The sequence below is a fragment of the Phaseolus vulgaris genome, chromosome 8 (assembly GCF_051622355.1).
Source record: "Phaseolus vulgaris cultivar YP4 chromosome 8, ASM5162235v1, whole genome shotgun sequence".
Classification (NCBI taxonomy): Eukaryota; Viridiplantae; Streptophyta; class Magnoliopsida; order Fabales; family Fabaceae; genus Phaseolus; species Phaseolus vulgaris.
The window spans coordinates 3262241-3284823 of NC_143505.1; the positions used below are offsets into that span (position 1 = coordinate 3262241).

The 22583-nt window shown below is 30.4% G+C and overlaps 2 protein-coding genes across 6 annotated transcripts; both read right to left on the reverse strand.

Moving 5' to 3' along the window:
- Positions 1 to 6735: 6735 nt before the first annotated feature.
- On the reverse strand, positions 6736 to 8490 carry LOC137825994 (expansin-A1). Of its 2 annotated transcripts, none has more exons than XM_068631828.1 (4): positions 8298 to 8490; positions 7999 to 8123; positions 7625 to 7913; positions 6736 to 7375 (listed from the first exon to the last, which is right to left on the reverse strand). In XM_068631828.1, exons 1-4 carry the CDS (start codon positions 8363 to 8365, stop codon positions 7066 to 7068), a joined length of 792 nt encoding a protein of 263 aa, XP_068487929.1. In that variant the 5' UTR covers positions 8366 to 8490; the 3' UTR covers positions 6736 to 7065. The 2 variants fall into 2 exon arrangements, with proteins under 2 accessions (XP_068487929.1, XP_068487930.1); XM_068631829.1 differs by having other exon boundaries at positions 8229 to 8300.
- A 7829-nt stretch (positions 8491 to 16319) lies between these two features.
- On the reverse strand, positions 16320 to 22030 carry LOC137823503 (polypyrimidine tract-binding protein homolog 1). 4 transcript variants are annotated; one of them, XR_011083137.1, is made up of 10 exons: positions 21595 to 21978; positions 20409 to 20618; positions 19717 to 19779; positions 19561 to 19634; positions 19359 to 19454; positions 18271 to 18328; positions 18091 to 18195; positions 17928 to 18009; positions 17048 to 17281; positions 16320 to 16937 (listed from the first exon to the last, which is right to left on the reverse strand). XR_011083137.1 is itself a non-coding variant. In XM_068628672.1 (10 exons), the coding sequence occupies exons 1-10, from the start codon at positions 21775 to 21777 to the stop codon at positions 16503 to 16505; spliced, it is 1419 nt and encodes a 472-aa protein (XP_068484773.1). In that variant the 5' UTR covers positions 21778 to 22030; the 3' UTR covers positions 16320 to 16502. The 4 variants fall into 4 exon arrangements, 3 of the variants coding, with proteins under 3 accessions (XP_068484773.1, XP_068484774.1, XP_090149646.1); XM_068628672.1 differs by having other exon boundaries at positions 17169 to 17281; positions 21595 to 22030; XM_068628673.1 differs by having other exon boundaries at positions 17216 to 17281.
- Between the last annotated feature and the right edge of the window lie 553 nt (positions 22031 to 22583).

Sequence of the window (22583 nt, forward strand, 5' to 3'; positions counted from 1 at the left end):
ATTTTGTGACCCTAAAAGTTAACATTGTAAAAGTAAATTTAAAATGTGTGCTAATTTCGACCAAACCAATTATAATTTCCTTCCTAATACCTCGTATCTTGAAAACCATGTGTGAAGGGTACAAGTAGAGCTCTCACCGTAACCCTCGCGAGATCTCATTATAACAAGTAACAGAATTTTTATATTTTTTATATTTTATATAATAACTATTGGATCTATCCATTACTATCTACAAACTATATTAACTTTATAATTAACATTCCATTAGATTTAATAATTTTACATCATTTTAAAAGTTGATGTTAAAAGTATTTTAAATATGTTTTTATCTATAAAGAGTGAAAGTGTGATGGAGTTCAAGATCTAAGTTTTAAGGTGAATAACATTCTGTTTGATTTTAGTGGTGTTATTTTAGTTTAAAACATAAAAAATTTAGAACTTTTACAAAATATTTGAATCATAACAAATAATTTGACATATTCAACCAATACAATACACTTATCTAAAAATGTTATTCTTTATTTTGTAATTTCATTTTTATGAGGTGATGTTGTTATGAATTTATTTCACAAAGACTACTTTGTAATTAGATTGCGAGATTCTATTTTCAAATGTTTTGAAATAATTATTTGTTTTCTGATATAATGTATACATTCAAGTTTTTTTATAAAAACAAATACATGAAAGAGATATTTGGAGATTTTTTTTAAGAATATTCAATCATCTTATGTGATTTATAGGTGTTTTTCTATTCTGAAAAAATACAACTGGTGGTATTATTGTATTTTAACGGCAGGAGAGATATAACAACAAATTCAATACATTTTTAAAAATATGGTGAAATTAAAATTTGTATTAAACATTTAAATAAAAAAATCAATTTAAGACGTCTTGTCATCATAAAATCATTTTAATTCTAACAAATTTAAATGTGTTAATGATGGATTTGCTATTAAGAGACTCGATTGAAATTTGATAAAATATTAAAATGTTAGGTACTGGGAATATAATAGACACTGGGAATTTATTATTAAATATATGACTATTTATAAAATATTATAATTTTTTATTTTATTTTTTTCATGATACTTTGTGTTGTTTTCCTTGTAAAATCGTCAAGACATTTGTTCCTTAATTCCTCTTTTTACAACCATATAAAAAATCTCGAATGTATTAAAGTATATTCATATTATTACTGTCATTTTAGTTTGGTTATGTATTTTTCAATTTTTGTAAAAAAATTTGAGATGTTTGGAAAAAAAATCTTCTTGTTGTTGATCTCTTTTATTTTCCCATCAACATTACTCTAAAATCGCCTATCTCAGTAATTAATCAATAAATAATGATATTTCTTTATCTTCTCATACAAATATTTCATTTTCCTTTTGCAGTCTTAATTATGAAAATAACTAAAATTTGTTCAGTTGGACAAAATATTTGAGTGTTTTTCAGAGTTGGAGTTTTATTCATATTTATTTTATATTAATTTAAAACCAAAGACTAGTGTTATACAGCTTCAAATTCACTGTGAAAAATTGTTTTTGTAAGATCTGCGAATAAAGTGAGTGTGAAGGTGATTTTTTGGAAATATGAAAAGCACAAAATAGGGTGTGGAGTAAGAAAGGGTGTAAATAGCATTAACTAAAATCAAGGAATGAAGCAACACATATTGGGCACAAGTTCTCAAGCTTCAATGTGAATATGGCCCAAAAATGCAAGCAAGACTCTTTCTTCCTACACCTCCATGCCTTCTTGTGCCACCCCATACTAAATATGAAAATACCATTTTATCCTTTTTTTTCACCCCCTTGGATTTGAAATAATAAGCCTATAGATTAGGTAATCCGGTTAAATTTTGGATTATATAATCCGGAAGTCAATTTCATATTTAGAAAATACTTCCAGATTATGTAATCCGAAGCTAATAACACATTTGAAAAAAGACTTCTGGATTACATAATCCGAAAGTTAATCTTATGTATAGAAAAGACTTCCAGATTATGTAATCCGGAAGCTAATCACAAAAAACTTCCGGATTATGTAATTCGGAATATTGAAAAGGGTATTTTTGGAATAAGAAAAATTTATGGGGGTGGCACAAGAAGGTATGGAGGTGCAGGAAGAAGCAGCCTGCAAGCAATGATAGCTTCAAATGGTATGTGCTGTGTTAAACAAACGGAACAATTACTTTTTACACTCTACGAAGTTTGAAGCTGCACCCATTTTTATATGAAATGACAAAACTGCGCTTAAATAGAAGGGAGACGCACATCAAAATACATTCCGAATTTCTTTTACTAGTGATTTCTGGAATACTATTTTAGTTTCCAAAATCCTTTTTCAAGAATATATTTATGAATTTTGATTTTCATAATGTATGTATTTTTTTATTCTGAAATTCATAATGGAAATTTGATTTTTCAATTTCATTTTAGAAATATTTTAAATTCTGAATTTTTAATTTCAGAATAAAAAAAATTTAAAATTCGAGTGCATATCACAATTGGTAAGATGGGGGAAGAATTTTTCAACAAATGGAATATGTTCATCATTTCTCAGGCAGTTTCTTCCTGCACCCCTACAGTTTTCTTTCTGCACCCCCACAATGTAATGCAAAGACAATAATATCCCTACTATTTTTTAAAACCCCAAAATACACACAAAATCCACATTACTCTTTCTTCTTCCGGACAATACAATTCGGTAATTTTACAAAATGGGAAATCCGCATTTATTTTTTTGCATTCCGGATTGGAAAATCCATAAATATTCCGGATTGATGAATCCGGTAATCTTCCGGATCCATCAATCCGTAACAAAAATTAGACTTCCAGATTCAGCAATCCGGAAATCAACAAGTTGCTTTCGAAACAAGGTGAAGGTCAGTTTTGGGATTTACAAAATTGTGGGGGTGCAGGAAGAAAAATATAGGGGTGCAGGAAGAAGAAGCCCATTTCTCAATGATTATTATGGGCCAGCCCACGAACTCAATGAAAATCAAATTGAGGTATTTCTTCTTGCACCCCACATGGGTTCTTAATCTGTCATCTTCTTCTATGTCGTCGTCATGGATCCTTCCTTGTCACCTTCCATGGTCGCTCATCCAATCGTGTCTTCTTCTGATTCTACAATTCTATCTCTTATTCTTTTTTATTTTAAAAGAGATTAACATATCACATCTTAATAATAACTTTTGGATGGTGCAATCTTGAAGTGACTACTGAAATTAATAATTTTAATTTTTTTTGAAAAAATGACTGTCAAAATTGTGGAGTATGAAAAACATTCTCGAATTATACTTTGAAAGTTTTTCTTATGAAAATATATTTTTAAATGGTGTAATTAAATTTTTTTTTTTGCAAAAAAGTGTTTTCTAAATTTTGTAATTCATAGGTTTTTTTAATGTGAATTATATAATTCAAAAGTCAAAACTATCTTTCAGATTATACGATTTAAAAAAATTATAAAAAAATTGACACTTTTGACTGAAAAGTAAAATTTGGAAAGTTTATGAATTGCAAAATTCAGAAAAACTTTAAATCAGACTAATAAAGTAAAAAATCATATTTATAAAGTGCAAAAGAAAAGTATGGTGATGAAAAGGAAAACTCCCCTCAAACTGTGATCATGGACTGCTACTATTTCTAGCCCAAAACATGAGTAACGTGAGTATCATGAAAAATGGGCATTACGATCTGCACCCCATCTATTGATCATTCACCCCATTAAATTGAATTTTCAATTTTATACTTTAATATTTTGGATTGTAAATTTCTATTTCTAATACATTCCACAAGCTCAAAAGTATAATTTAAAAATATCTAAATTTAGAATAAGTTTAAATCTACATTATCAATATTAAACAATCCTATATTTATTTCATCACGTATTACTAAAAGACAGTGTCTCATATTTTCATTCATGAATTCGTTCGTTTACTCTTTTTTTCTGTGGAATGTTACTTTGTTTGGATTATAATATATTAAACTATTTTATTTTTCTAATTTCTCACTTTTTGCTGCTATTTCCTTTTAAAAATAAATGATGTACTTATAACAAAAATATATACATTTTCAAAATAAAAACAAACTTAAATTTTCTTTAATACCATGGAAAAAAACAACAAAATGGTTGTATGTCATATTCCAATGTTGTAGTGTGACTTGCACCATCTTAATTAGATGAGTGATTGGTGGGTATTTTTATTTTCAGTGGGAACACAGTGGATTCATGAAGCTGTGTCAAAACTTTGTATTAAAGAAAAAAAGGTTTTGACCAAGAAAAAAATGATGCACTATAGATGTTTGACAAATAAATTTGACATTATAGCATTCATCAAATGAAATAGTTTATCATATGCCTTGTGTTCTTACTTCTATTTTTTTAATGATAACAAAAAATGTATAATTTTTTCAGTCCTTTTCTCCAGCTGTGTAATCCTTTTGGAAATATGTAAAAAATGAAATTTGACAATAAGGGTGTGTTAAACATGCAGAGAAATATGTAAAATGTGATAAAAAAAAAAGGTTCTTTATTATTTAATTGTTTATAAAATTTGTGAAATTTTAAAAAAAGTGAAATTGTCATTATTCAATGAATTGAGCTAAATAAAGAAATAGATAATTCATAAAAATGAAGGTAGGGTCAATACAGGTTGTTTTCATACCTTTGAACTATCACTGCATCACTTTTGTGTCTGTCACTTTTTTCTTTTGCACACTTCTGTAAAGCTATTTATTAAGTTTGATTATTATTATTATTACTTTAAAAATATCACTTTTCTTAAATAATAAGTCTTGGCGAGATTGATGCTCATAATCTTTTTCTTGACTCATTACATAACAACCAAAACCATTGACTCACTTTATTTATACCTCCTGTTTATTTCATTTGCTTAAAAATAAGCAGATTTTGACTTTCAGAATTTATGTGAGCAAATGAGAAAGATAAGATTTTTTTCTTTATGTTTGGGTAAAATTTAAGATGAAGAAATTGAATTTTAAGTTTAACTCAATATTATGAAATATACTTATAAAATGAGATTTGCACTCGTTTATATATTATGAAATATTTTTATCTTTAATTAATGTAATATCGTTAATATACCTCTTTATATTAACAGTGTCAATTCATATATGAGACTATATATTATGAATGATATAATAGCTCTGATAACAAGTTGTTTGATAAGTTCAACAAACTCTCATAAAAATAAACTTTAAATAACTTTCATATTAAGAAATGAATTTTAAGAATAATTCAACTTTATAAAAATAATATAGTTGAATATACACATTAACTAGAAATAAAATTAAATTATACTAAGTTAAACTTTATTTTACAAGTTAATTTTGTCAGTGACTTTGGTTTAAATAATGAATAACTAGTAAACATTGTATGATTGGGTGGAACATGAGATTATATCACTAAATATTTTCAGGAATTTTGTATGAAGTTTTATTGGATTAACCAAATCTAGATCACTAGATGTGGTTAATTTTTCATGTATGTCCTTTGACCAAATTAGAGGATCTTTTGGCCCAACTTACATAAAATGAAATTATGAAAAGTTGTTGTGGAAATAAAGTCTTGCCCTTGATGAATTTATTTCAATTTTATTAAGACTTTTGGGAAGTTGTTGAAGGTTTGTGTGTGCTTTGTGTTAGAAGAATTTCAACTTTGATGGCATGCTTCCAAAATAGTAATCATCTTCTCTTTCTCCTTTAATCTAAAAAATTGTTGATTCTCCTTTTAAATTGGAAACTTCTGACTTATTTTTCTATTGGACCGTTTGTATAAAATTATATGTATATAGTTTGTTGGAGATCCCACATCGACTAGAGATAAGGACATTTCATTGTATATAAGTAGGTGCAAACCTCAATCACATGAGCTGGTTTCATAGTGTTGAGTTAGACTTAAAGTTCAATTCTTAATATAGTTTTGTTTACAAGATTGGGGAGAATATCCATATTAGCCTTCAATTAATTTTATTTTTATACTCAAAAGAGAAAATTAAATATAAGTTTGATAAATATACATAAAACTTATAACCACTCTATAATGAAATTGTGGATACATAAAATTTCTAACCACGGTACAATGGAATTGTGGTGATCAAAGAGATATTGGATACAAAATGGGATGTTTGATTTTGGGAGAGTAAATAGTTGTATAGCTATGTAAAAAATAATTATTTTGGTTATTGGAATTTTATTTTATTACCATATTGATTAGGAAAACCTTACATAAGTTTCTGATATTTTTAAGCTTTCATTTCATTTTTTTAATTTTAATCCGTAAACTAATTTTGTTATACTAACTAAAAATAATTAAAAAGGAATAGAAATTGAAATCCAATACATGCTTAGAAAATTGTTTTGAACTTTGTTTAAGGATAACACTTTTTAGGGGAATGAGTAACTCTAACAACTTTTTTATTTGTTTTAGCTATGAGGCACAAAGCAACAAAGACAACAGAAAAATGTAAAGAAAGAAAAGTACAAAAAGCTGCAGAAGTGACTTTATAGATGCAGTAGAAGGGGCAATGATGAACACCATACTTTTGTTCTTTACTTTGCTCAATTGGAGTTAACCAAAAAAATTATTACATTTTGTTCACGAGAGATCTGAGCAACAACCTGAATCACTCATTTTGTCCACCACACTTCAAGGAATGCATGCAATGCAACTCTTCCTTTTTATTAAGCAATTGAGGCATAACCTTTTTTCTCACTCACTCATTCATTCAGCAGTAACTAAAGTACAAGAACATATTCAAGAATCTTTCTTACCATTTTTCTTTCTGAACAGAGCAAGTATTCCATTTGCTGAGGCATAGCATAAATTAAGCCAGCACATCATCTGCAAATGCTTGCTGTACATGTAAATCAAATAAAATATATATAATTATATATATAAAGAAGGGACTAAATCATCTTCTATTTAGCCCACAACACTAATCCCTCTCTCTACAATACTCCACTATAACTAGGTTCTTTGACCTGTAATCTTGAGATAATATATTACTGAACATTATTGAAAAGGTACTGAATTAAGGGTTGGTTAGTAGTTGAACTGTCTTCCAGTGTAGGTCTGCCCAAAGGACCAACCAGCTGGAGCAACATTGTATGACACCACACTGTGTCCATTGCTGGTGGTCACTACAAAGGAAAGACTTTGGCCATTCAAGTAGGAGTTGCTTTGCCAGTTTTGCCCCCAGTTTCTTGACATGGCTTGCCATCTTGTTCTTGACCCTTTGATGGACACAGAATGCACATCACCAGCACCTCCAACATTTGTCACAAGGACTAAATTGAAGTAAGAGTGGCCATTGATGGCGAACCTGATTCCACCCTTTCTCCTGCATCTCACCCTTCAACATCCACCCACAAACAAATGTCAGCTTCAAAATACATCAACACAGTTTCATTATGATCTTTGACATAAGAGGAAATTTATAAAAGTTTAAATACTATCAGTACAAAATAATATCTAATTTTTTCTATATTGAAGTTATTGAAAACCATGACGGTGCAGTCAAAATTGGTCACATGCATACTGTTTTTGAAAGGCTTGATGATCATGTGGTAAAGAAAAATGAGAATGAAAGTTAGTTAGATACCTTCTGTAAACTACAGGCACAATTCCAGCCTTATATTGAGCAATGTGCTGGAAAACAGGTTGTGACAGATCAAAGTGGTGTTGGGGAGGGTCACACCAACCACCAGGTGGACAGAAGTTTGTGGCAGTGACTACGATGGAGCCAGGAAGGCACCATTGTGGGTCATTCACACATTTAATTTCAAAGCATGCACCACAGCTCAAACCATTGTTGAACAGTGCAGTGCTCAGTGCTGTTGTATCAGTTCCATAACCTTGGCTATAGAGATTCCCATAACCACAAGCCCCACCTGCAATTTGAGAGAGTTAAGAAGCTGAAGTATATGCTTGTGAAAAAAACAACAATGTGAGTTATATTTGTGCAGGCATACATACCCATTGTCCCAGAAGCATCACCTCCTCCATAGAAAGTAGCGTGTGCATTGGTCCAACCCCCGTAACCCTTCACATGTGACACCATGAAGAAAAGTCCCAGAAGAAATCCAAGAAGCGCCATTTCCCTACATAAATGAATCATTGGAGTATAAATAAGTCGGCATGGTGCAATAAATTCTGATTAATTAGCTATAATGGCTAACTAGCTGAAGAGCTAGAGTAGTTAATACTCTATAAAATGTGAAAGAGAACATCAAAAGAGAGTGAAAGGGAAGAGAATGAGTTCAAAGAAGGTGAACCTTGAAAGATGTTGTTTGTGGAAATGGAAGGCGAAATTGGAAAGGAATAAATAGAGGAGAGTCAACATCAGACCTGACAGACAGATAGACACATTTGAGCTGTTGGGACCATGCAAATGCTGAAAACTGTGAGAGAGCAAGGGATCTAGGGAATCTGGTTTGTGGAAAACTATGCTTTTTTAACGGGAATGTGAAACCAGTTTCATACAATGGAGTCCACTATATGAGCCTTTCAATTTAAGATATTATTCTTTTAATTCTCCTCACACAAAACTAACCAGCAAATTGCCTGCAAGAAAAAAACAGAGGTCTACTGCAGTAAAATTAGTCCAAAGAACTCACAATCTGTGTGGGAAAGCAAAAGTTTACCTTATTTCCAAACCCCCTTTTTCTTTTACCTGAAACCTTTTTAGAAATGAAAGAATAAAATCTTTCTTCTGCAAAGTGACAAACCCTCTTTAGATGAGTTTTTTTTTCTTACTTTTTTGATGTATTATGCTTGTTGACAAGTGTATCCCATGGTATCTAATTATGTACTTATACCAGAATGCAAGTCATTATATGTACTGAATAGTTGTTAGTAATGATTACATAAGAAAAATTGTCTGAAATTACTCTTCTTTTTGTGTTGAATTATTTGCATAATTTGATGCATGGTAATAAATGTCACCCAAAGTGTGAATGTATAAGTGGTGGTAAGAATTTGAGTACAACTATTTATCAGATAACAACAAAGATAACGTTCTTATGAGTGGCATTTACACATTGGATGCGATCGAGGAAGGGCGTTTGTGAACTTTAAATTGCAATATGACAAACTCACAAACATTTCATCTGCTTCTGCTACATATCCTCAGTTACCATGTAAAAACTCTAACCTTCAATCTCAGCCTTTCATTCATTTAGCAGCAAAGATTTTTCTGCATTTCCCCTTACCATCAAACAATTAATTAAGGTGCAGCAAAAATAAGCAAGAGGGTACAAGCATAATCAATATATATAGATATATGATCATAAATTCGTAATCTATTTCAAAGATAAGAAAATCCGTATATTGTACCTTTAACCTATGTGCTATGGCCTAATGGAAGAGGCCATAACTCATCTAGAATCTGCAAAGACACGATGTTTGGCTGGCATGCATGCAAAGTTGCTTAGACATTAAATACAAACATGTGAAATTTATTCATATCTGCAGACACAAGTACCTACTTAATTGTTACACACCACAAAAGCAATAAGCCTACAAAGGAAACGCGTTGATGAGTTAGATGGTGTTTATTCCATGTATAGAAATTAGTGTGTGAGTCTGAAATGCATGGTTACCCAATGCAATGGTTAACTAAGAACCTTATACTATTTAAGATTTGTGCATAAGATGATGTTTAAATGAGCAAAGGGAAAGAGAAGTATTGTGATTCGTTGATTTCGTCGGCAGAGGATCACATATGAAAGTGGGGTCTAACTTATATACAATCTTCCTATCTTTTCACATGGGAAAACAAACCCATCTTGCCCTACCACACACCCTCAACTTTATAGGATCTTTTTGACATTTCTATGTGCATCTAGGGACACATGCCCTCTTAGAAATTTCCCTATATTTCTTCCTCATACTCCTTTCAACTTTGGAAATATAAGAAAAATCTCATCCTTTCAAATTAAACAAAAATAAAAACTAATACTACAATAAAATCATTAAATAATAACTAATTTTAGATAAAAAAAAAATAATTAGTTACTAAATTAGATATTATTTTATAAAATAAAAAATTATTGATATTTAAAATAATTTTTATTCTTAGTAAAAATTTATAAAGTTGTTTTTAAACTAATATTTAACATTAACTATTAATTATTTTAGATTTTAAATTAATTATTATATTGTAATTAAATACTAATTTTAGAATCTAATGTAATTGGTAGTTAAAAGTAATTAATATTGGATACTATAATAAACTAATTTATAAATTTATATTAATAATAAAAACTTATTTTAGATAATAATAATTTTTTAGTTTATAAAATAATTTTTAATTTTTAATTATTTTTTTATTTAAATTAATTACTATTTAATGATTTTTTTTAGTATAATATCTAGTTTTTTTTTAAATGGTTCACTATAATTTGTATATATTTATTAGTTTCTACAAATATATAGCGAATTTTCTTTTTAATCTTGTAATTTTTTATTAGTTTGGGTCCTCACAATCTAAATAAAACATTGAATGAGTACCATTTAAAAAAGATATAAAGATCAAAATAAAGAAAAAATATTATATTTTCGAAGGATAAAAAATAATTAAACGTTAAAAATAGCACTTTGTTTTTTATTGCTCAACTTCATACAAATGACAAGCAGATTGTTTATATATTTTTAATAAACATTTTAAAATTTAAAGTGAGAATGATTTTGACATGTTTGTAATCTTCCCCTCAGCAATAAATTAATTATAATTAGCATACATCTTCTTCTGGTTTATATCAGTTTTTATGTTTGACATAAAGAGCATTGAGAAGTTAGAAAGAGTCAAGGAAAATAATTGCATGCATAGAATAGAAGTTTGCTCATATTATGTATGATTGCAATTTATACTACCTTTTGTCCCCTCTGGTGTATATAGTAACGATCCAATAAGTTCCCTTTATGTGTCATAAGCTTTGATCATGTTCATAAAATTTGAACATAAGTGAGATTGATTTTGTTGCCATAACAGTGTACAATATACAAATAATAGGGTTTGGGTCAGTGTCGGTTAAAGTGATTAAACAATGTGTGAAAGAACACTTAGTGGTAGTAACGTGAAGTTTTGGTAATCACTATTTAGAGCATGTGAAAGGCTTAATTAATCACTGCTTAGTAATTCATAAAGATCCTGTAATTAATAAGCGTTCACATTGATGCAGACACATGCAACTTCATACGTGTATATATACTATTTTACATCACTTTTTATTGTTGTTATGCCTTTGATTCAACTACACACCAAATGGTAGATTTCTTGTAAAATTATGGCTTTAATTAATATTCTTATGGTCAGTAACTCGTCTAAGCTTGTTGACTTTGTGTCAGTATATGCATTTCCTGAGTCATGTGCAGAAACTAAAATAAAATAAATATATATTGTTAGGTACGTGATTATGGATCATGGATCTGAACGATTTTAATGCAACAATTTCTTGATTTATTGTTAAATCAAGGAGACAAGCATAACAGTAGCAAGAAGGATGTGTTGAAGGTTGATTGAGACAAGAAAATATGTTTTAGGAAAGATATGTTGAAGGTTGATTGAGAAGAGAAAATTTATTATTATTGAGGATGAGTTGTACTTCTTGTTCTGAGGTGTTTACCTGAACAAACTGAATTTTTTAAGTAGTCGATGGGTAAAAAGATTTTCTAAAGTTGAAGTTAGTAAGAATTTTATATAAAATATGAGTAAAAGAATGAGAATATGAGATTGGATACTACTTCGTATTTAATGGTTGTTTTTTCGTAATTCTAGACTACGTTGTATGACCTATGAGCTATCCTTTATACATTTGAGTCTATTAGCCGAGTTATACATTTGAGTCTATTAGCCGAGTTATAAGGTGAGGTGAGTGGATAACACCGAATTACAAGATAAATGTGGACAATTAATATTCACTATCAACCTATGAGGCTCGGACACTTCTCTTAAATGACGTATCAGTGTCAGACACATGTATCGGTGTCAACACTCGTAGAACACTTATCGGTGAAGTATTCAATTCAAAAAATATTTGTTGGATTTTTGAAAAAAAATTGTATGGTTTTAACACAATTTTTAAAAAAATAAATACAATAATTTTCTAAAAACTCAAATTTATTGTATAAATTTTATTATGATTATAGAAATAAGAAACAATTTTTTTTGAACCAATCATGAAAAACATCTTTATGCTCCCAAAAAAAATCTGAAACATACTTGTACACATAAATATTTATTGTAAATTTATATAATTCATAATTATATAATATATAGATTCATGTGCTCGTGTTCTACATTTTAGAGATTGTAAGTATCTTCGTGTTCGTGTCGGTATCTATGCTACATAGCTACCAAATGAATTACAAGATAAATGTAAGTGATTTTTATTATTATTGAATTATTAGTTTATTCAATAATAAATATATAAATAAATACATATATTTTAGATTTCATATGTACATAGATAAAATATAACAGAAGATTTAGTGAAAAAACAAATATTCATGATCCTTGTCCGAACCACTCAAGACACATTTCAAGTAATAGTAGTATATATATGATTAATGTTCATCATTAGCAAATAATTGCTCCTTGGTTACTTTTGCAAGACATGAACATAACCTCTCTGCAAACACGTGAGAATATGATGTTTCTATACACAAGAAAGGAACATTTTTTTTCTTATAAGCTTATTGTTACGTCACTGGAAAAGTGCAAGGAGTTACTTTTTGCTTCCTAAAGTTATTCATAGTTTTAACAGTTCAAAAACCAATAATTTATAATGACTCAATTTATTTTAAGTTACTTAATATAATTTAGTTTTATTTTTTCTAATCATTTAAAAAAAATGTTCAGTATAATAATAATTTAATTCAATTAATGCATTAACAAAGGATATAAATATAAAATATAAGACTCTCATAATAAAATTAATATTAATCTTATCTTTTCTAATTTTTAATTGTTTCTCCGTATAATTTTTATTTTTATTTTTTTTATAACATTTTTTGTTTTACATCTGATATCTTTAGTTATACTTAAAATAAATATATTATTTATATGTTTATATATATTCAGAAATACAAGAAATATACATTTTCATCTTTTTTTTTTCTCTTTTTGTTCATTTCAGTTTATTTTATAATGTTCTTGTTGAAACAAAGTAAAAAGATTATCAAATTTTCACATAGTGACATTTGAAGTTAAAACTAACATAAATAGAGAGACAAACTTATTTTTATATGTATTACAGATATTCATTAATAGAAGTGTGTGAAATCCTAGTCATTATCCCTAAAGTTAATTCAAATCAAAGCTCGTATTCTTATTGTACCAAATTGAAGTACATGAATTGCTAAGTTTTATTATAATCAATTTTGAATTTAAAATCAATAAGAGCAAAAGAAACACATGCTTCATATATTATTTTCAATATACACATAGATTCCATGTGATAAAAAAAAAACTACTGCAATCAATGTCTTGATATCCTAAACTTAATTTGTAGGGACGTTTGTATCTTTACTGTCAACAATATGAAGTAAAAGATTTATCATAATTTTTTTCTAAGTTTCAATGATTACACAAGAGAAAGCACTTTATTAGATGTATATATGTCTAAATAACTCATTCATGATTAAGGTGAAAAAGAATTGGATTGTATATATATATTAACTCACGTTGAGACCAAGTTGAGTCCAACTTATTTAATAAGTAAATCAAGTTGTTTAAACAATTTATTTAGTTAAATAAGTTAAGTTTGACATTATTTGAAAATCAATCAGATTTAGAGACAAAAAAAATTAGTTGTAGTAACTAAATTAGAGACCATTTTAAAAACTAAAAAAAAAAAAATTTCTAAATTAGTTTCTATTATTAAATGGTTTCTAAATTGGTATCTAATAGACAACAAGGTTTTAACTACCAATTATCTAGTTTTTAAATTTGATAGCAAAAATTTTGGTTTTTAAAAACTAAAAAAAAAATTGATTTCTAAATTAGTTCTATTATTAAATGGTTTCTAAATTGGTATCTAATAGACAACAAGGTTTTAACTACCAATTATTTAGTTTTTAAATTTGATAACAAAAACTTTGATTTTTAAAAACTAAAAAAAAAATTGATTTCTAAATTAGTTCTATTATTAAATGGTTTCTAAATTGGTATCTAATTAGCAACAAGGTTTTAACTACCAAATATTTAATTTCTAAATTTGGTTGTTAATTAGATACCAATTTAAAAACAATTTAACAATAATAGAAACTAATTTAGAAACCAACAAATCTTGTAGTCTCTAAAATTATTTTTAATTTAATCACTCTAACAACTAATTATTTTTTGTCACTAAAAATTAGTTTTTATTTCATGATTTTTTCGTAAGTTCTGTACTTGAAAACACATGTTTTGAAGTTGAGATTCAGATCTTATAAAAGTGAGGTTAATTGAATTGAAAATGTTAAAGATGATTTTCCAGCTATGAATGTATTAGTAAAATGTGGGATCTAACGGTGTCGTAGCAATTGCTTTCAGAAGTGTCATGAGCAAAGGGTGCAAACGACGCGTACGCTACTATCTATGTCACACAATTTAGAGAAGAATCTGATTCTAATGGGTCAGTTTTGGTTTGTTGCAGAGATGCATGGTGTTAGTGGCAGAGAGAGAGAGAAAGGTTTAACACTGTAGAGTAGTCCCTCTCTGCATTTAAAACCATTATTTAAAGACAAGGACAGTGCAGCATCATAATGGAACATGACCCATAATCAAAACATGGCTTTGTCATGTACCTTCTTCTCGCACATGCCACTCTCTTCTTTTCTCTCTTGCGTTACATTCTTTTCTTCAACTTTTTTTTCACTTCCTTTTTATTTCTCTTCAATCAATCGCATGATTATGCTACCAACCCTGTTTCAGTAAAACTAACCTCATCAAGTACTGCACTTTCATCTTCAAACTAAAAATCATTAATCAAATTTCTCTAATATCTTATACCTTTCATAACTCCAAAAACTACATTCCTATTGTGAATTCATTAGCAAATGCACGTGTATTGTGTCCAATACAAACTCTTTTGTTTCTTCGTAATTAAGTACCTCGCTTTCAAAAGCTCCTGAAAACTAATTAATCAGACAATGCAGAAGAAAATAAAGTGCTTCTTTCAAAGAACATCAAGGTCTTTTCATTTTTGTTTTCTATCTTGGGGATTTTAAAAGTTTATATTTGTTGATGTGTGTTAGTGTGTGTGCAGTTTCAGGCAATTTTAGGTTATATTTCAAATCATTGACAGGCAACTGGAAACTGATTGATGTTAGCTTTGATCTCACCGACTATGGCACATAACATTGAAGGCTAGGGTAGAGGAAAGAGGTGATGAATAGTTTGATGAGAATTATCCTTCAATTATGTACACAAATTAGATTAATCTTTTTATAGTTTCATTTCCTAAGAGAAGCTTCCACGTTGGACTCATCTATTCGGTTTTCATGGGCAAATGAAATATGATAAAAATATGTCCACTCTCCCTCTCGTGTTCCCAAGTGAAGGGACATGCATACGCACATGCACAATCTAAATTCAAATTTATTTAGATGGTTAAGTTTAGATCGTATGAACTTTAATTTTTTTACAAATTTCAATTTAAGCTTCACCATACGAGATCATTGTACTGAACAATAAATTGAAGGATGTGTAAAATGTTCTTTTAACCATATATGCGTCAGAGAGAATAACTGAGAAACTAACTTCATTCAAGAGAGAAAAAAAAAACAATTCTGAACTACTTTGGCTACATACAATACAAGCACATCGTTATTGTATAATTCTAGCAATTAAGCTAATCGTTGTTGAGATTTAAAATGAAGTTTTTCTCATTTTATTAGTATGCCAATGATTTCAGTTAACGTTGAGAAGTGGGGGAAATATCCTTGCAATGTATTTTGGAGTTAGAATTAAAAAGTCAAAATTGAAAAATGTTTTCATAAAATGGAAATCTAAAATCATATTCTAAAAATGTTCTAGAAACTCAATCAGAAATTCATTTTGATCTGCACCCCTACCCCTAATTAAAAATTAATGAGAACATTTTTGTGATATATCAGTTATTAGGTAGAGGTTAGAATTGATTTAGTGCAGGAAGCAAATCCCAGCTTTTATTGATGAGGACAAAACTGAATTGTCCAAAATCCACATGGTAATGTACTCCGTAATTTGATTTTGTTATTTGTAAGTTACCTTAAGCGGAGAAAGATATTTTAACACCTCCACTCCTAGTGAGTATTCATTCAATGGAAGACAATTTCAAGTAAGAGACTAACTATTTTGAAGCTTTCTTGGCAAATTAAATACATCATTCAAAAAACAACGATGATGATGCTGATGAAATTCCCAACCGAACAACAAATTTATCATACTATCATTCTTCTTCCACCAAAACCATTTTCCTTTCATTCATGTAACGGTGAACTGTAAAACTGAGTTTCTAAGCATAATAATGTTGAGCAGGAGGTGAAGCAGCACCAGGTCTTGCATTTGGCTGAACCAATCCTTGAGCAGCTTGGGTGGTCTGCACGAGAGGTGAGGAACCAGGAACTGAAAGTAGAGCACCACTGGGCTGTAAATTTACATTGCGTGGGACCCCAGACTGAGCGATTCCCGTTGGATTTGCATTATGACCAATGGGGCTGCTTGCAAGAGGTGAGGAAGCTGCAAAAGTACCAGGTGCAGATATGTAACTGGGTCTAACCGCCTGCAGAGATGGATCCCATTGCCCACTCGGAACTTGAGTGTGATAAGCAGGAGCACTACCATGGTACATAGGCGCAGCCTGTGGATTTTGCCAAGCTGTTGCAGGACCTTGAGCTGCAACCAGGCTAGGATCTGGCACTGTGTAGTCTCTACTTTTGTCACTGAAAGCCTACAATCAAAACGTATTATATAATATAATACTCAGAATTGGGATAATTATTCAACTGTCTTGAACAAATTACTATAAAAGGTAGGTCAATCAAGTGTCAAGAAGCATACGTTTAAGAATCAAATCTCTTTCCGATCAAGTGTCCACATTGCTTCTAAGGATATCTTTAATTTTCCCCCTTTTTCATTTTTCCACTCATGAACATTAACTCAAAAACACATATTTTTATACCTTTACATTGAGATCAGTATGACGAGAGTATGATAGATGAAGCTTACAATAGCCACCATCATATATGCAATGCCCCTCTAGAGCTTCTCTAGCAGCTGCCGCCGTCATGACATCTGCCAAAAAATGTTCATCCACGATCAAGAAAAAAATGTTATATCAAGAAACAGGGGATGGGAGGGCTAGTATATACTGCTACCCACTTCCATTCCCTGAAATTACATTTTCAATGTGTTCAATGTAACCTATGATGTGGACCCTAATATGCAAGACTAGGGCACAAAAGTCTGAGTGAAAAAAAAAATTGTCAAAACAATCAAATATTATATGAAAATAATGAAAAAGAACAATGGATGTATAAGGAATCTTCAGGTAACAAAAATAATACTAGAGAAGGAAGCTTAAAATATGGGCACATGCATCTTATCTCAAAACCATAATTAATGTCAACCTATGAGTAAGAAATATTATCCACATTCAACATTAGGTGGGGAAGAATGAAACCATTGATTAATGAAATAATAATAACAATAAACAATGAGATGTATAACAGAATTAAAACAAAACGGTCAAACCACAGGCGCATAAACACTGTATTCCTATTCCTAGGACACTAATGTTCCCTAATCCATTACAGGCAAAAGGAACCTCTCATTTAGGCGAAAGCAGGTGTATAAATTTTAATATTTTATATACGTACGATACACATGCATGGGACACAATGTACTAGTGCAAGGAGTAACAGTTGAATAAGATTAATACCAGGGTACTGAATTAGTGCCTGAGTTTGACCATTCTTTTCAAATATAGCAATTTTCTGGACAGTACCAAAAGCAGAGAAGACCTGTAAAGATTGCTGTTGTTAGACAGTAGAGTATAAATCACTTCAAATTTGGAAGTTTTACAGAAAAACACAAATTCTTACTGTATGGAGAACATCAACGGTAACAGCATACTGCATATTTTCAATGGAAGCCAAAAGCACATTGCTTTCAGGTTCTTTCCTCTTCCCATCAGGGCCTATAGCCGTCTGAAGAATATATGTTTGTCAAACCATACTAATAGTAAAAAGCAGAACGTATTAAAGCATAAAACAACAAAATACCTGTACTGTCCCCTCAATAGCAGTATAGTTAACAGGAAGCATAGGATTTGTGTAGTCCCTGAAATGTTATGGGGAAATAATACTAATTATTGACAGAAGATTAGTAAAAACATAGAAAATAGAAATTGAGCTGTGCATGTTGAGAAAATGTTATGCGTCAATCAAAGCTTTAAAAACCAATTGGGCACATTAACAAACATAGGGATCTCGCTAGAGTCTAGAGGCATGGAACCAAAATGTTTCACTGGCAAAATTTTAAATCACAATAGTGGCAGACAAGCCTGTTAAATAGACTAATAGAGGAGACGCTAATTTCACAATACATGCTTATTGATTATTCATGTAAATATGGCTCCCTAACAAATTCTTGGAGTTTGTGTGTCACTATGTCAAATTGTTTTAACAGAAATGTTCACCTGAAATAGAGAATATTATGTAAAAAATAAATTCAATCATAGAGGTAACGAGATTTGGCAATTACAAATTTTTTATTTCTTGACCTCTATATTGTGACCAGGATTAGGAAACAATAAATCAAATTTAGAGCTCCAAGACAAACAAAAAACAATAATTTCAGCTGTAACAAAAAATCATTGTGAAAAACTAAAATGACACAAGTAGAAGCTGCTTCTACAACTGTAATTCAGTACATGGTGAATACAATTATGCAAACATCAGAGTAGCCTCCGGAGCAAAGATGCAAACCAGATTACATTGACAACAACAGCTACAAATAATTAGTATTGAATTGTCAACATGATATAACAAAACCCACTAAAGAAAAAACTTGCCAATACATTTCAATAACATAAGAACAATGGTTTCAATAATATTGACAGTAAATGCATCAAACAGTTGGAAAATGATCAAGAAAATTACTAAGTGGTCAAGGCAAGTCAACTGTATCCTGACTACCAAGCTTCAGTAAGCCCTAAAGGATAAAAGCACACGTATCAATTAGCAAAATAGAGAACACCACAAAAATAACATGCAATAGCTTTCACAATATGCACGAGTTTCTGAGCAGAAGACAAAGTTAAAACAACTAAATAATAATATATGATAGTTGTCTTTACTTCAATCATTACCTGCTGCGATTTGATTGAAATTTGATATTCAGATCTTTATGAGCTGAGTATGAAATACGCAAATTACAAGAACCAACATGGGCTGGTAGCAGGTATCTACATACCAAAGCATAAGTAAATTAGCAAATTTATTATTTATCAGACTATGCCAAATCAAAGATGGGTTTGAAGAATAAGAAGAAAATAAACAAACACTACTTGCCTTGGTATGCTTCTTCCATCCAGTGCCTCCCTAGCAGCAGAAGCAGTTTCAGCATCAGTGAACTGAATCAGAGCCTGGCAAGGCATTAAACATTGTCAACACTATGATTGAACCAGGAAGAGACATGTTGAAGTACTGCAATGATAATTTACTAACCTGGAAACCTGCAGTCTTTTCAAATGTTGCGATTTTGTGAACAAAGCCGAAAGCCGAAAACACCTGAATAAAGAGTAAAGAACTAGTTCATACATCATATTCTTTTCACCTTAATCTTTGTTTGGTTATTCCTTAAATAAAAATGTTGGATGATTATATAGTTCAGCAGACAATCCAAAAAACCATCACAGATGTTACAATCACAAAGCAATGTCAAGAAAGAAAAATAAGTTCCAAACAGATAAGAAATAAGTGCAGAATGACACCTGTACTTATATGCGTGACCATAGAAAGGTGTATGACGTACATGACAAATATTCCAAACTGTCTCCAACAAAAGTATCTAAATATGAGATCACCATCTGTGGTTCAACCGATTTCAGTAAAATTGACATATGATTTAATCAGGTCAGGATTCTGTCTAAATCTAAATAACAAGGGCAAAAGATAAAAGATCATATTATTAAATAAAAAAAAGGAAACTGTATAGAAATAAAAGGTATTAAAACTCAGATATGTTACTATATGATTGTTGTATTAGGAGTTGTCATGATGTTTACTTTAAGAATAACCCTCTTTTATTGGGATTGGGATTTTTTTTTTCCACATCCTCTAATCAAACAATAAGCTTGCAAAATCACAGACACACAAAAATGAACTGGAGAAATGAAATAAAACTCAGTCGCACTAACCAAATGGATAACATCAATGCTCACATCCCCAGCCTCCACACCTTCAATAGTTACCAGCAAGACATTTCCAGGAATATCTCCAGGACTTTTGTTGTTGACAATTTCATGTCTATTAGAATACTGAATGTAAACAGTTTTGCCACGAACCATAGCAGGTTCTGAAGATGAAGCATAATACGAAACCATTGAAATGGCTTGATTTAGATCTACCTGGCAAAGCATTTAACTTGAGAGTTCAGTAATGAGAGTAGCAAAATCATACAAAAATACCAGGTATCACAACGTAAGAAAACAAAATACATCCTCAACCACTCAGCAGACACTTAAAATACAAATTAAGATTCAAGAGAAAGTAACTGACGAAAAGTAGCAAAAACAAAAAGTTTATAGTCCAGACACTTGTATTGAAATGAAAATCTTAATATTTATTTACAATATAATTAAGGTCCAGTCTAAACATAAGGAGAAAGCTTCTATCTCAACTAAAAGAGAATTGAACGGCCATAGTGGTACATGGTGGAGTTAATTCAAGCAACAAGACTTATGACTCCGCCTAGATACATTATGGGTGCTCCAAGGCTGTGAAGACCAGACCTCTACTAGAAATCCTAACAAGCAGTAATAGTTGGTCATCACTAATATCCACAATACGGACCTCTCCGCTAAAAACGGTATGATGAACATATTTTTCCCTTGTCAACAAAAAATCTCTCCAAAATTTCACTCCTTACAAGAACGGTTAACATCTTAACTCTTGGTTTACGAAATTATCAATGGTTTATTTTAATTAGCCATCCACACTTCTTGCCCAATCCACTACGATAGGGCAGATTGGTTAAATTTATGCATCGACAACAGTGTATAAATGTACGCAATTGCGAGTGTCATCCTTAGGTTATTCGAAGCCGTATCTTTTAAAATGTAAAACAATCGACGCGTTTATTTCAGAAGTGAGACCAGTGAAAATGAGAAGAAAAAAATGGATATAAACGAAATACCTAATTCCGATACCCTAAGCAAAAGAGTGAAATAAAACACGATAGCAAACAAAATTCGGGGATTCTAAAAGCCATAGCCGGCTACTCAGAGCTGAAGTTGTCACGAATCAATAAATGCACGGCTTAAAACCCTAAAATTAAAGAGCGATTGAAAACAATAAGAAGAGAAAGAAGGAAGAGGGAGTTACGAATTCAACAAAAGCCTGGTTGCGATTGGCGCCGACATTGCATTTGGTGTTGACGATCTTACCGAAGGGCTTGCAGAGCTCTCTGAGCTCCTCCTCGGAGCATTCCCAGGGGAGGTTGCGAAGGTGCAGCACCTTGGAGGGGGTCTGAGTGTATCGGAACTGGTGCTGGCTCGAGGTTGACATCACTTCAAGATTCCGACGGTGGAACCGCGATCGATGCGAGATGCGAGATTCGAGATGTGAGATTCTTGCTTAGGGCGAAATCGGAGCCACTCTCTAGCTTCGTCTGGTTTTCTAGAAAGTGTGAGGATATTTTTCCTATCACAATATGTGAAGAAGAATTATCTGGGTTGCGATTGTCACTGTGATTGCGATGCCATATTTAACCTCTTTCGCATAAGACTTAAATAACCTTATACAAAACTTAATGAAAATTAAATAAAAAACTTAAAAGACAATAATTCATGTATTATTAATTCATGAGAAATTTATAAAATATTACATAGATATGTGTGATGTCATTCTTTTTTGTCTTACTTTATCTTTGTAGTATGTAATACGTGATACATTTGATCAAATATAAATAATTGAAATAAAATTCTAAATTTGATCAGAAAATATCCTCAAGATGATATCCAAAACAAATAAAATTATATGGTTTAAATTTGATTAGTACAAAACTTATATCTTATATATTACCAAAGGTATTATCAATGTATTTTTAAAAGTTTTATTTTGCTTAGTTTATTTTAATTAATGAAACTCTTAATATTATTGAATAATATCAATATTTATTGTTTTGTAAGATTATGTTGGAATCTTGCGAAGTAACTTCTTCGGTCTAAGTTTTTTTGGCTTTTAGCTTTGATGGTCTTCTGCTCAATCCAGTCATTCGAGTTGAATAGGATACCTGCGAAGGTAATTCAACGATCAAGTTAGACTGATTACAATATGCAGGTGACTAGAAAGTGAAAAAATACCTTTAGTGT

What these genes read in the sequence shown, in the direction of transcription:
- LOC137825994 (XM_068631828.1), bottom strand. Translation starts at nt 8,365, where the DNA reads ATGTTGACTCTCCTCTATTTATTCCTTTCCAATTTCGCCTTCCATTTC. An exon ending in CACAAACAACATCTTTCAAG is followed by an intron (nt 8,124 to 8,297) that starts GTTCACCTTCTT and finishes TCATTTATGTAG; the next exon opens with GGAAATGGCGCTTCTTGGAT. An exon ending in GTGCCTGTAGTTTACAGAAG is followed by an intron (nt 7,376 to 7,624) that starts GTATCTAACTAA and finishes TGGATGTTGAAG; the next exon opens with GGTGAGATGCAGGAGAAAGG.
- LOC137823503 (XM_068628672.1), bottom strand. Translation starts at nt 21,777, where the DNA reads ATGTCAACCTCGAGCCAGCACCAGTTCCGATACACTCAGACCCCCTCC. An exon ending in GATGGAAGAAGCATACCAAG is followed by an intron (nt 19,455 to 19,560) that starts GCAAGTAGTGTT and finishes TTTGGTATGTAG; the next exon opens with ATACCTGCTACCAGCCCATG. An exon ending in ATACTGATCTCAATGTAAAG is followed by an intron (nt 16,938 to 17,168) that starts GTATAAAAATAT and finishes TTTTGATTGTAG; the next exon opens with GCTTTCAGTGACAAAAGTAG.